The sequence below is a fragment of the Salvia hispanica genome, chromosome 3 (assembly GCF_029641045.1).
Source record: "Salvia hispanica isolate PSC_SH4W2 chromosome 3, Shi_PSC_v1, whole genome shotgun sequence".
Classification (NCBI taxonomy): domain Eukaryota; kingdom Viridiplantae; phylum Streptophyta; class Magnoliopsida; order Lamiales; family Lamiaceae; genus Salvia; species Salvia hispanica.
Window position 1 is genome coordinate 20,307,722 of NC_142694.1, and position 14,143 is coordinate 20,321,864.

At 32.0% G+C, this 14,143-nt stretch overlaps 2 protein-coding genes across 2 annotated transcripts; one reads left to right on the forward strand and one right to left on the reverse strand.

The window, feature by feature from the left end:
- Nucleotides 1-619: 619 nt before the first annotated feature.
- On the reverse strand, nt 620-1,695 carry LOC125217139 (major pollen allergen Ole e 10-like). The gene is made up of 4 exons (XM_048118973.2): nt 1,601-1,695; nt 1,138-1,482; nt 983-1,013; nt 620-857 (listed from the first exon to the last, which is right to left on the reverse strand). The coding sequence occupies exons 1-4, from the start codon at nt 1,656-1,658 to the stop codon at nt 752-754; spliced, it is 540 nt and encodes a 179-aa protein (XP_047974930.1). The 5' UTR covers nt 1,659-1,695; the 3' UTR covers nt 620-751.
- An 8,887-nt stretch (nt 1,696-10,582) lies between these two features.
- On the forward strand, nt 10,583-14,113 carry LOC148930344 (uncharacterized). The gene is made up of 3 exons (XM_089066432.1): nt 10,583-12,834; nt 12,906-13,229; nt 13,315-14,113. The coding sequence occupies exons 1-3, from the start codon at nt 10,583-10,585 to the stop codon at nt 14,111-14,113; spliced, it is 3,375 nt and encodes a 1,124-aa protein (XP_088922558.1).
- The last annotated feature ends 30 nt before the right edge of the window (nt 14,114-14,143 follow it).

Below are 14,143 nucleotides of genomic sequence, written 5' to 3' on the forward strand. Positions count from 1 at the left end.
TGATATTTGTAATACACTATGTTGATATAAAAAAAACCCTTACGAAAATTATCATATGATAACATAATGACGATATTATCCTTTTGTTGATATTTTGTCTACTATTTATTGAAATTTGTAAGGTTCAATTTCATCCACTCATTTTAAAATCTAAGGGTGTAGTAGATTTGATCTTGATTTTGGATTATGATGCTATAAGTAATGGAAGATGACCCTATTAAAACATAGTCCCTCTATTACTATTCAAGATGTTTCATCATAATAGAGTTATTTCTATTTTTATCAATAATTAATGTAGTACTATTTTATTTCTCTTATTTTTTATTTTTTTATTTTACTTATTTTCTAATTTTCATTTAATATTTTATTCTCTTTTTACTCATTTATTTTATTATCTTTTTACTTTATCCTGTTTTCATTTCTTAATATCCCTATCCGAAAATAAATAGGATTGAAGAGCATATTATATATGTATTGAGTAAATCATGAATAACAATTAAGTAAGAGCATGTTGGAATTGAAGATCAAGAGAATCCATGTATATAAGTTAGAGAAAGGAAAGGAAACATGAACATTGTGCCAATGATTCTTGAACTATCAACTAAGTAAAGCATATAAGTAAGCCCAAAAATAAACTCAATAATAATAAAAGTTACCATTATTCTAATCATTATGCCCTAGCACAAAACCTTTTAATTTGCTGGTGAATCAAAATCTTTTCCTACATCTGTAGCAATTTGATAACATTTCATTATTTTGTTGATAAATATAGAAGTAACATTAAAACTACATCAATCTCCCACCAAATGCTTTGCGACTTGTACTTGAATGATGATGCTGATGAAGCTCTCAACGACCTACATATATAAATATAGGGAATCAAAAGATATTATCTATCTAATTATCATAAAAGTAAAATTTTGTTTATATGATAAGAATTGATTAAATAAAATAATGCAATCCAATTTGAGTGTATACTTACTCGGATGAGCTGAAAGAACACCTTCCATAACCTAATATACATACATCATTGATAAGAATAACATTGCCAATTGAAAATTATTTGCTAATCTTATACATAATGAAGTTTGTATATGAGAAAATAGTTGGATTATAAGATAAATATATAGTGCTGACTTGGATTGTGCCGAGTGAGAAAGGCTGTCCCTCCAAAGTGGCAAGCAATGGCATTGTTTCCATTTTGTTGATAGTAAATGTTGAAAGCATACGATGCATGGGATAGTAGTGTGTCGGGCTCGAAACATGGCCCCCCCGCTTGTATGGCACGACAATCTGCTTTGCCAAGCCCACAAGCCCAATCCAGAGCGATCTTTAGATCGGCCTGGGGGACACCTGGTCTGGCCACGCACCAGTTGGTGCCGGCCAGGAATGTGGTGTTTCCCTCCGGAGGCGCTAGACTTGTTATTGGAATTGATGCATCGACCTTCTCTTGTACTATAATTGTTCTTGCCAAGATTAAGCCTTTTTAGATGGAATGTATGGATTAGTAATCATGATGTTGTAATAGTATCATAGGTATTTAGAATTGAAGTATAGTTTTTACAATCAAACAAGCTAAAAGTGAATGAATGAGACATACCTTGAAAACATTGCATAATTAAAATGCTGAAGAAAGCCCTAAGTGTAAATGTTCCCATGTCTTCACCAACTAAGTGAGAGAGAGAGAGAGAGAGAGAGAGGGGAGTTGTAGTGGAGTGAGATGGTGAGGGTACCCTATTTAATGCATAAGGTACATGAAGAATCAAGACTTTCTTGAAGCAAAATCTTCTTCTTTGCTTCATCGTGTAGTTTTTACTTTTCCTTTATGCCAGTTAATGAGACAGTCTCTAGACTCTCTACACATCTAATTCCCTATTTTATTCTATTTTTGTTTATTTTATTCCTACAAATTAGGATTAAAATAATAATTGCGTTGAATTTATGTAGGTTAATGCTTAATATGACTAGGGGAAAAAATATTGTAGTGTATGTAGATATTTCTATAATAAAAGGCCTATGCAGTTCTAGTAGTTGACACCAACGCCACCTAAAATATTTTTTAGTCAAAATAACTAAAAATTTGCATGATGCACGCTGATGAATCAAAATCATATCTATTCCTTGATGTACTATGGCTTTCGGCCATTTAACATTGTTTAGAGGTAGTAAATTACAATTTACGGATTTTTCGGACTTATTATTAATATCTTAGTTTTCATTTTATTTTTTTTTTGTCTCAACCGTTTATAAATAGTGGGTGTCTTTGTTTTGAATACAATTTTTTACTAGTATTAAGTTTATTTACATTTTCTAGAAACTAGGATTTCTACTTGGTTTAGTCAGACATAGTTCGTTACTAATGATAATTTATCATCAATAAAGATGCATAAGGTGTGTGTGTGTGTGCATGTGAACTAATGCAGGCATGCTTATTATTCATATATGGGCCGAGACTTGCTTACGAAAAATATGGTAGTATATTCTATAAGTAAGATAGCACAAATATAAATTCTTAAAATATGCAAATATATTCTGAAAAAAATAATATTGTCTAGAACATTATTTAATGGAAAATCTACATTCACATATACGATTTAATTTGTGGCCTTTATTAATGGATAATCATCCATGAATTGTAACGATTATTTTGACAAAAGCCCAATTAACAACAAACAAAGCTGGCCCAAATTATCATCTTTGTGTTTTTTGCATTACTTTTATACTCCTATATGATCTTGGTGATAGTAGCAATTTCATATACACGTCTTTCAAACCAAATTGGTCCTATAATTGTATCTTCTACATGATCACGATAATCAAAATTTCATAAGCATCTTCAAATATATTTTGGTAAAAAAATAATAATTGTAATTTAAGCCAAAAACTTTTGAATTGTAATTTAAGCCAAAAACTTTTGATTGACTTATGGTCAATCAAGTATAATTTTTTTAAACTAGAATATAAAATCGCAAATTTTCAATTTTTTGTAATTCTTCTGTGATGGTCATATAGTACTATTAATTAACACTGCTTCTTCAAATATACTATTTCATAAGCATCTTCAAATATATTTTGGTAAAAACACAATAATTGTAATTTTAAGCCAAAAACTTTTGGTTGACTTATGGCAATCATAGTAATTTTTTAAACTAGAATATAAAATCACAAATTTTCATTTTTTTTGTAATTCTTATGTGATGGTCAAAATAGAAACAAAGATTGTCAAAATCATGTCGTTTTATGTATATTGTCATATAGTAGTAATTAACACTACTTCAAAAGTTATTTGACTGACCAGAAGTTCGATTAAAATGACAATTATACCTAAATAATTAGGTAAACTTATCCAACGAAATATACATAACATCATAGTTGGTTTAGCAACAACAAACCGTTGTGACCATCTTCTGCCCCCAACAGCCTGACATTAATTCGACATCTCATTTTCTAACTCAATGAATCATTTTCTCCTTTAATTTGGTCACATGCCCTTTTCAACTTTCAGTCTATCCATAAATTTATTTTAAGTTTGGTGTACATCTAATACTATGGCATTTCCAAAATACACGTATGTGAAACTCTATGAATTGAGCCCAATTTTCCCATTTATAACTTATGGTCTATATATAGGTTTCACGAGCTTAATAAATGAATCTAGGGATTATGTTTCACTAATTTGATGTGGCCAATTTCTTCAATTTGCGTTTCTTTCTCCTAGAAAGAATGATGCTCAAGATTTTATGCCTTCCAATAATTGAATCAGATTTTATGCTTTCTTTATGTGGCTAAACCTTGTCTGTCTTTTTTTATGACTTGGAACATCCGCAATCACAATGTGAGGTGCACATCCACTCACTATTTTTTTTCCAATGTCGTAATTATCATGCTGAAAATGTATATTGGGATATATACTTAAAAGGTAAATAGTATTTGAACACATAAAAAATTGGACACACTCTATCGAGCTTCGATTTTTTAATGTAATGTGTACAATGTACTCAAAGTTCACAGTCAAAAAGAAAATATAAATGACAAAAGATTATCAATTGAAAGTGGAAAATGAGCTTACTCGCTGGCTCGACAATTAGACCAGAAATGAAATTATCAAGACTTTCTTCCCTAGACTCTTTATGATTTATACACACAACAACATTTGTGACTTTGCCTTTTGGCTTACCTTTTATAGCTCGCCATTTTGTGGCTTGAGCGTTTGCTTATCATAAAAAAAGATACACAACAACATGACTTTATCGATGAGATGGAAAAATGGGTGAGAACCCGATTAAGGTAGAAAAATATTGGGGATCACAAAAAATAGTCTGCAACCAGTGGTCGATGAATATATGACTTACTAGTGTGGTGAGCACGACTTAAAGTACAAAGATCCCCTGGGCACAACAAAGGGTGTGGTGCATCCACACCGTCCAATTCCATTTTCCCTTAGTTCAATAAAATTTTATTTTCCTTATAAGTTAAAAATTTTATTTTTCTTTTAAATTCCTTTAGTGATATATATTTCCACATAATTTATTCTAAATTTGTTTGTCATCTACTCTACAAGGTTATGATAATTTGATTTGAATAACATTTATAATTTAAATTAGCTTTCCCTGCACAATTGTTGTAGGAGATTCTTTTAATACTATTTAATTTTTAATATTCTCTTTATAATCCAAATATTTTTATTATGTTTTTATTTACTTCTAAAGGGAAATATTATAGGAACATCTTATGTGAGAAAATTAAAATTATAAAGTGAATAATTAAGAAAATAGCTAATTCCCTAACTAAATAATCACTTTAGATATTCATTTTAAGCCTTTAAGTGGAATTATATTTTTAAATAAAATGTTTTATGTTGTAAAATTAAAAAAATACAAATCATGGAGTATAATTTTAAATTTTCCACATGAAAACATATTGAAATTAGAGTATAAGTACGTTGTGCTGACTTTTATTGAGCTCTGAGCTCTTGTTGCCTTTACATTCTCTTGTAACACTGATGTGGGTGTTTTGGCTTGGTGAGAGGTGGTTGGTTTGTTGCTTTGTTGGGGCTGCTTGGTTAAGCTTTTTTTTTTTGCTTATTTTGGATCCCTTATTCTAGAAGGTAGGGAATTCTGAATTTGTTGGTGGTCTCGCCTTTTGGCTTGCCTCTTGGTAGCTCGTTGTTTTGTGACTTGGACATTTGCTTTTTATAAAAAACTAATCAATTTATCAATTTACTGGAAATATTTGCTCAAAAATTAGTTTAATAATGATAATGGAACAAAGGGAAAATAGAATTGGGTTAAAAAAGTTAAAACAAAAAAGGAAAAAAAACAAGCAAAAAATACCTCAAACTAAAAAAGAGCAAGCCAAGCAAAGGAAAAGCACCCTCCAAACAGAACAATAAAAACAAAAAACTAAACAAACACCAACCAATGCCACCAAGCAAAAACTGACTAGGAAGCAGGGCGAGCTACATTGCACCTTTATGTTTATCAGAGTTGCTTCTGTGATAATGTTCCGTCCATCTTCTAGCTTTATGTAAATCCTCACACATTTGGCCCGGTGAGAAAGGAAATTCTGGGCACCACCCTTTAGTCCATGCTCCAAGCCTCCAAATAATGAGTCTCTTCTCAGTTCCCAGTTCGGTTTTTTTTTTTTTTTTTTTTTAAATATAACCTTATTTCTAAGCCACCAAATAGACCATGAGATCACATAGAATAATGAACTCTAAATTTTAAAGTCAAATTTCGTGAAAGGTGCATCCATCCATGTAAGGAAGCAAGCCATCAGATCTTTGGGGAGACAAAAAGCAAGGTTCCAGCAGTTGCATCTGAAATACCGCAAGCTACTAGAAAACCTGCAACCAAAAATAATATGATGCACTGTTTCAGGTTCCTCCCCACTGAATACACAAAGCTCATCCTCAACTCCGGGGAATCGGAATCTGAAAAGTCTCTCCTTTGTATTTAGTCTGCCATGTAGGACAAACCAAACGAGGAGTTGTGCACGCGGCGGAGCCACATTCTTCCATGCGAGCTTCCCATGACAAAGGCGATTGCTTCCCTGTCCCACAATGCGACAGACCTGGAGGTAAAAAATTAGAAACATAGAAAGAGCCAGACTTGTCAAAAGCCCATAGTATCACATCCCTCGCACTCTCACTCATGGAGTCCACGGCTAGGTAAAGATCTTTCACCAAATCCCCCTCCCATACAAATAGTCTTCTTCTCCAAGCAAACTTCCACACCCATCTATTTTCTTTCCATTTGCCCATGCTCTCAATCAAGTTGTACCGTTGGGTGACTATTTTGAACTTATACTCATAATTGAATTGTTAGTCATTCACTATTTTAATTTTTGGCTTGTTTCCATTTAAATCATAATGGTCAATGTAATAATTTTGTAACTCTAATAAGCTATGTTTGGTTGTCAGGATTCTGTCTGGGAAAGTAATCTGATTTCTTAAATTTAAAGTTCTGTGTTTGTTTCAGTTTTTATTCAAACTGGAAAAATAATCAGAATCCCAGAACAAGGAAAGTTAGTACAACTTTCCAGGATTTAGAATCCTAGCTTTTCTTAGGTATTCTCTTTCTCAGTTTTAGGATTCTTACATATTTAAGCAATATAGTATAGTTTTATTATTATTATTATTATAATAATAATAATTATTATTATTATTAAGTACAATATTTTAAAAATAATTTAAAATTAATCATACTTAAATTCACTATAATAAATAACTATAATTAAAATTATCATAATTATAACTATATTTTATAATAATTCATAATAGTATTTAATAGTTTATTAATAATTTAAATATAATTATATAATATGTATAATAAATAATTATTACTATATTTTATAAATTAATAATTAATCAATAAAGTCACAGTGAAATTTGAATTTATAAAATTTATTCAATTATAATACCCGTAAATATTATAATTATAATATAATTATTATTTATTATTATAATAAATGAGTATAATACTCCATTTAACTATAATTATAATTATATTATTATATATTATGCTAGATAATCCATATTTAAACTATCCATCGTAATAATAAATATAATAATATAATTATTATTATTTATAATTAATAATTTATTAAAAATTTAACAATATTATTCTTTTTTATAAATAAAAAATAATAAGTATATTTTCAGTTTGTTGTTTAAATTAAATATAAATTTAAAATCTTGATATTTTCCAAACACAGGAAAGTAATGTTACTAGGAATCATATTCGCGGGATTCATTTTCCTTGCCAACTTTACTTTCCCGCCAACCAAACATGGCCTAATAATAATGAAATTATAAATTTTTAACTTTTTTCAATTGTCCCACATTTGATTAAATTGAATTTAATACGACAAAATTAAATACAGTATGACAACATAATGGCGTTATTTTTGACAAAACGATGTTATATTTTTTGTATTGTTAAATGATGTCGATATATATCTAAAATAACTTAGTTTTTATTGTATCATATTTTATTTTGTCATATTAATTTTAATTTTGACTAATTATTATGGGACAATTGAAAATTTTATGATACTCCCTCCGTCCCAGATTTATAGTCACATTTTACCATAAAAGTCCGTCCCACATTTATAGTCACATTTAGAACTTTCCATATTTGGACGTAAAATTTTACGCCATTGTTCACTAAAATTACACTCAAATGTCATTATCTACATAAAAATAAATCAAAACAAAAATAAAAAACCAAAAAGTCAAAAAGGGACCCATCTTTAACCAACTCACTTCCACTACAAAAATTTCGCGATTTAGCAACGGAATTTAGCAGCGGACTCTGATCTGACACTACTAGTAGCGGACTTTGTAGCGGAACGTCCGTCGCCATCGTTAGTAGCGGATTTAGTAGCGGATTTTCATTAATATTTGGCGGCATAACAGCGCGCCACATTTAGTAACGGATACGGTGGCGGATCAGTGCCTGCTAGTAATTAGTAGCAGATAAATCCGTTACTAATAATTATTTATTTATTAATTAAAAGATTTAATGAATATAGCAACGGATTTGCATCCGCTAGAAAAGAGTAGCAGACATATCCGCTGCTATTATTATTTTGTATTGAAAAAATCAAAATTTTGAAATTAAATAAATTTAGCAACGGATTCCTATCCGTTAGTATGTTACAGCAGGGAAAATATCCGCTACTATTCTGCTGCTAGAATAATACCACTTAATTTAAAATTTAATTGAATTATTTATGAATTAGTTTTGTTACTCGCTCCGTCCATGAAATATTGTCAAAGTTTGAATCAGCACAAATTTTAAGAAATATGTAGAAAAGTGAGTTGAAATGGGTTAGCAGAATGTGGGTCTCGTACATATATATTAGTTTTATAATAGAATGTGGTGCAAAGAGTTAGTGGAAAGTGGAGTCCATGTACAAAAATGAAAAAAAAAAACAAAGCAAAATGGACAACTTTTCACGGACGGACCGAAATAGCAAAACTGGACAACATTTCACGGATGGAGGGATTATTAATTAAAAGCAATCCAAAAGTAGTTACTTCGGAAATTTATAATTAACAAAATTTCACGATTTCGAGTTTGATCCAAAATAAGTATACAATTTTTAGTCAGAATAATTATTTTTTCTTGAATTTGAAGATATTCAATTTAAAATTTAATACTTTCTTAAATTATTACGGAATGATTAGCATAATTTATTTAAAGTTAATTCGTATTTATAAATCTATTTTCAATGGAGAATGTTGAAAAAATTTGATTATGTATGTACAATTTGTGTAAGTTGATTGTTATCCAAATAAAGATAAATGTACATAAAATGTACACGTACATAATACCCCTAAGTTTTAAATTTATTGAATTATATATGAATTATTTTTGTTATTAGTTAATATTAGTAATACAAAAGAAGTGACATAGGAAATTCATAACAAATTTTCATATAATTTTGAGTTTGATCTTAAATAAATATTTTCCCTTCGTTCTGCGGTAGTAAAGTCATTTCATTTTGTCACCGATATTAAGAAAGAGATATCAAAATATATTAAATGAAGAGATAATAAAGTGGAGTAGTAAAGAGAGAAAAATAAAGAGAACATTAATAAAGTAAGAGAAAGAGGAAAAGATGTTGATTTTTATTAAAAAGGGAAACGATTTTACTATGGTGGAACATATTAGCTATTAAAATAGAAAGATGACTCAACTATTATGGAGCATGGAGCGGAGGGAGTACAATTTTTAAATAAAATAATCTTAAATTTGTAGATATTTAAGATAAAATTTACTAATATTTTCCATAAACTTTGTATGCGAATAATACCCTTAAATTATCAATTTAATTGAATTATTTATAATATTAGTTTTGTTAATAGAATAGCAATAGAAAGAAGTGATATAAGGAAATTTATAACAAATTTTCCCACGATCAAATCCAAAACAAATATACAATTCTTAATTAAAATAATATTTTAATTAGTTTTATGTCATTTAATTGTCTGACGTGTTTTGCTTAAGCTACAAATAAAATTATATCTCCAACGTGATATATAAGATTGATATAAATCAATTATTTTAATGGAAAGAGTATTAATTATTCTAATATAATTCACTCATCACACGTACACCACATAGAACAGACTGTAACCCTTCCTCCTACGCCGTCGACTCCACTGCTTCTCACGACGCAACTGCAGCGTCCTCAAAGCCGCCGCCGCCGCCGCCTCCTCCTCCTCGTCGTATTCCGCCCATCCCTGCTTCTCCTCTCACGGTTTTTTTCTCCCCCACTCTCTATCTCTATCTCTATCTACCCACAGTGCTCATCTAAATTTTGCATATTCAATTACTTGCTTGTGATTGTGGTGTTCCCTCATGTTTTGAATAAGGCCAAAGAGAAGCACCAATTTTAGAATGTATGGCAAAAGGGTTATAAGTTATGTTCGATCAATACTATTATGGAATTTATGTTTAATTCGCACTTTTGCTTAATTAGGATTATTGTTTGTTACTGATTTCGGTTTTTGGTTACTAGAAAGATGTTTTTGGTAATATTTAGAAAGTCATCCGAAGAGTACATTATGGATTAAAACTTGAGTACATTATGAGATAGTTGAATTCTAAACTGTGCAGTGTTGCAATCTGCCTCTTCAATCTTCTAAGTTGTTTTGGGACATTTTAGAACTGCACCAGATTGAGAGAAGAGTTTATCACAAAGGTTAGCATCTTTATCTTTTGTGTTTATGTTTTTTTGTACCATGATGAAAATAGTGGTAATGGTACTGAGTAAATTGTTTATAGAAACATGCTTTAGGGTGTAGATGGTGGTTAGGCTTGGGGTGAAGCCTTGTCGGCTTCACCGACCCAATTTGTTGTGAAGTGAGGTGATTTTGTGGCTTTGAAGTGAGGTGATTTCGTGGCCTTGATGTTACATTCTGATTTAATGTGTTTGACTGTTGATCGTTTCTATTTTAAGCTTGATAAATTATGTGTTTGAATGCTAATTAGTTAAGAGTTTGTACAACATGCCTACCTTATTGACTAGGAATTAATATGATGCTCTGAATTACTGATCAGGAAATATAATAATGACTTCAAATCGAGAGTGGATGTATAGGCGGTACCATCCCGACTTTGGTTTTAATCCTGATTTTTTAGAAGGGCTTGAAAGTTTCATTACATTTGCAAGGAGTAAACCAGCTTATATGGATAATGACAAAATTAAGTGCCCGTGTAGAAAGTGCGATAATAAGCTATATAGATCGACAGATGATGTTCGATTTCACATTTCTAAGTTTGGTTTTGTAAAGAATTACCACATATGGAGGTTCCAAGGTGAAACATCAAGCCAATCAACTAGAAATTCTTGTATGGAAATAAATGATGAAGCACCAAGCACATATCATACGATGGTTTTAGATGCTGCCGGTCCTCAGTTTAACAATGAGAACATGGATGAGCCACCGCATCCTGATGCGCAGAAACTTTATGATATGCTAAATGCTGCTGATAATGAGTTGTGGCCTGGTTGCAAGAAACATTCACAGTTGTCATATGTGGTTCGACTAATGAGTTTGAAAGCAGAGTTTCATTGGCCTGAGAAATGTTATGATCGAGTCACAGAACTGATCAAAGAAGGGTTTCCAAGTGATGATGACTTATTGCCAAATAGCTTTTATAGCACAAAAAAATTATTGCGTGGCATAGGATTACCGGTTGAAAAAATTGACTGTTGTCCAAATAATTGTATGATTTTTTGGCGAGACGACAGTTTGTTACACACATGCAGACATTGTGGCGAATCACGCTTTCAAGACCAAAATGTTGGTTCTATAGCGGATAAAAACAAACAGGTGGCTAAAGCAAAGATGTATTATTTTCCTCTGACTCCTCGATTGCAAAGACTATATGCATCCAAAGCCACAGCTGAAGAAATGCGTTGGCATTCTTCATCTACTGATGATGGAGTTATGCGACATCCAGCAGACTCTCCTGCGTGGAAGCACATTAACAATACATTCCCCGAATTTGCTTCAGATTGCCGTAATGTGCGATTAGGACTTTCAACGGATGGGTTTCAACCATTTGGCCAATCAGGGAAACAGTACTCCTCGTGGCCAGTTATCTTAACACCTTACAATCTTCCTCCTTGGCTATGTATGAAGGAACATTTCATGTTCCTCACAGTGTTAGTTCCCGGGCCGCGTAATCCTAAAGATAAGTTGGATGTTTTTCTACAACCATTAATAGATGAACTGAAACAATTGTGGGAAGTGGGTGTGCCTACCTATGATATTTCATTGAAGCAAAATTTTCAAATGCGAGCAATTTTGATGTGGACCATAAGCGATTTTCCAGCATATTCTATGTTGTCTGGATGGAGTACAGCTGGAAGATTAGCTTGTCCTCATTGCATGGAAAACACTGATGCGTTTACTTTAGAGAGAAGTGGTAAACAATCATGGTTTGACAATCATCGAAAATTCTTACCTACTAATCATCCATTTCGAAAGAATAAAAAAGCATTCCGTAAAAACACGATGATCCTAGATGGCCCACCAGAACCAAAGTCAGGAGAAGAAATCTTGAACGAGATAGATACATTAGGTTTGGTAAGAGTGATGGATGACTTCAATGACATGAACAAGATTGTCTCAAGTCGTGCTAGATCTGGATGGAAGAAAAGAAGCATCTTCTGGGATCTCCCTTACTGGAAGGAACTATTGATTCGACATAATTTGGATGTAATGCACGTTGAAAAAAATGTCTTTGATAATGTATTTAATACCGTGCTTAACGTCCAAGGGAAGACTAAGGACACATCAAAGTCGAGAGAAGAGCTCGATAAATATTGTGCCAGACCTGAATTAAAGCGTAACGAGGAGACTGGGAAGTTTCCAAAAGCTTCATACACCCTTGACAACCGTGAAAAGAAAGTCTTGTGTGAATGGGTCAGAGGTCTTCGATTTCCAGACGGATATGTGTCTAATATGGGTAGATGTGTTGATTTGAGGAAGCTAAAGATGTTTGGAATGAAAAGTCATGATTGTCATGTGTTCATGCAACGCATACTACCTGTTGCGTTTCGTGAACTTCTTCCTCAAAATGTTTGGAAGGCTATCACAGAGTTATGTCTATTTTTCAAGGACTTGACGTCTAGAGCAATAAGAATTGAAGATATGGGTAGGCTAAGTGATAACATTCCAATAATTTTGTGCAATCTTGAACGTATTTTCCCACCTAGTTTCTTTGACTCAATGGAGCATCTGCCAGTTCATTTAGCCGATGAAGCTCGTCTTGCTGGGCCAGTTCAGTTTCGATGGATGTATCCATTTGAGAGGTATAAATTGATATTTATATAAACATACAAATATAATATCTTAAAATATTTTTATATAATTTGTCCTATAGGTACCTTAGGAGGTTAAAAAACAATGTCAAGAACAAAGCACGAGTTGAAGGATCCATATGCAATGCTTATTTGGTAGAAGAAGTTTCTACATTTTGTTCATATTATTTCGAGGATCATGTGAAAACAAAGATAAGGAACGAGCCTCGTAATTATGGCGGAGAAAGTAATAGTGTTCTTGAGGGGCCCGATGTTATTTCGGTTTTCAAACATGCGGGACGCCCACTTGGGAAAATGTCAGTTAGATACATGGATACTAGAGAATACAATGCTGCGCATACATACATTCTACTCAATTGTCCTGAGGTCACAACTACATATCTGAAGTGAGTAATATCGTATCTTCCTAATTTTATCTTCAAATGCACAGTAGTAAATATCTAACTCGTATTCTTTTACTTTTTTTGAAAGATTGTTTGAAGATGAAATGATAAGATCAAATCCAAGGCTATCACATTCTGAGTTAGGAAATCTTGTTGACACACAATTTGCTGATTGGTTCAAAAGATTTGTAAGATGTCAGCCACCGAATGATGTGAGCAAATATATCCAGGATCTTTCCAAAGGACCTTTGTTAGAGGTTAAAACATATCATGGATATGTTATTAATGGGTATAGATTTCATACACTATCATATCAGTCACGTCGAGCTACTATGAATAGTGGAGTTTGTATAAAGGGTGAAATATTTGGCACTGATGAGATGGATTTTTATGGCCGATTGATTGAGGTTTGTGTGTTAGATTATCCTAGTATGCCAATCAAAAGGACCACATTATTTAAATGTGAATGGTTTGATCCATCAACTTCTGGGACAGTGGTTCATAAGGATTTCAAATTGGTTTCTATAAACCACACGCGTAAGTATAATAAGTATGAGCCATTTGTCTTAGCAAATCAAGCCACCCAAGTGTATTATTGCTCGTATCCTAGCACGAATCAGGTAAAAAAGGATTGGTGGGAAGTGTGTAAGGTGAAAGCAAGGTCTAAGGTTGAACTTCCGAACCCGACAACATCAACAATAGAGCCACCGTTCCAAGAGGATGAAATGCTTGTGCCTTTGTTAGATATGAATCTAGCAATTGGTGATGATACTCCAATACTTCATCCAAATGGTGGGATGATAGATATCAATGATGTTGATGAATACCCTTCGGATGAAGATATAGTATTTTCTGATGATGAAAATATTGATATAGATGATGAGTAATATCATAATGTATGAGATATAGATGATGAT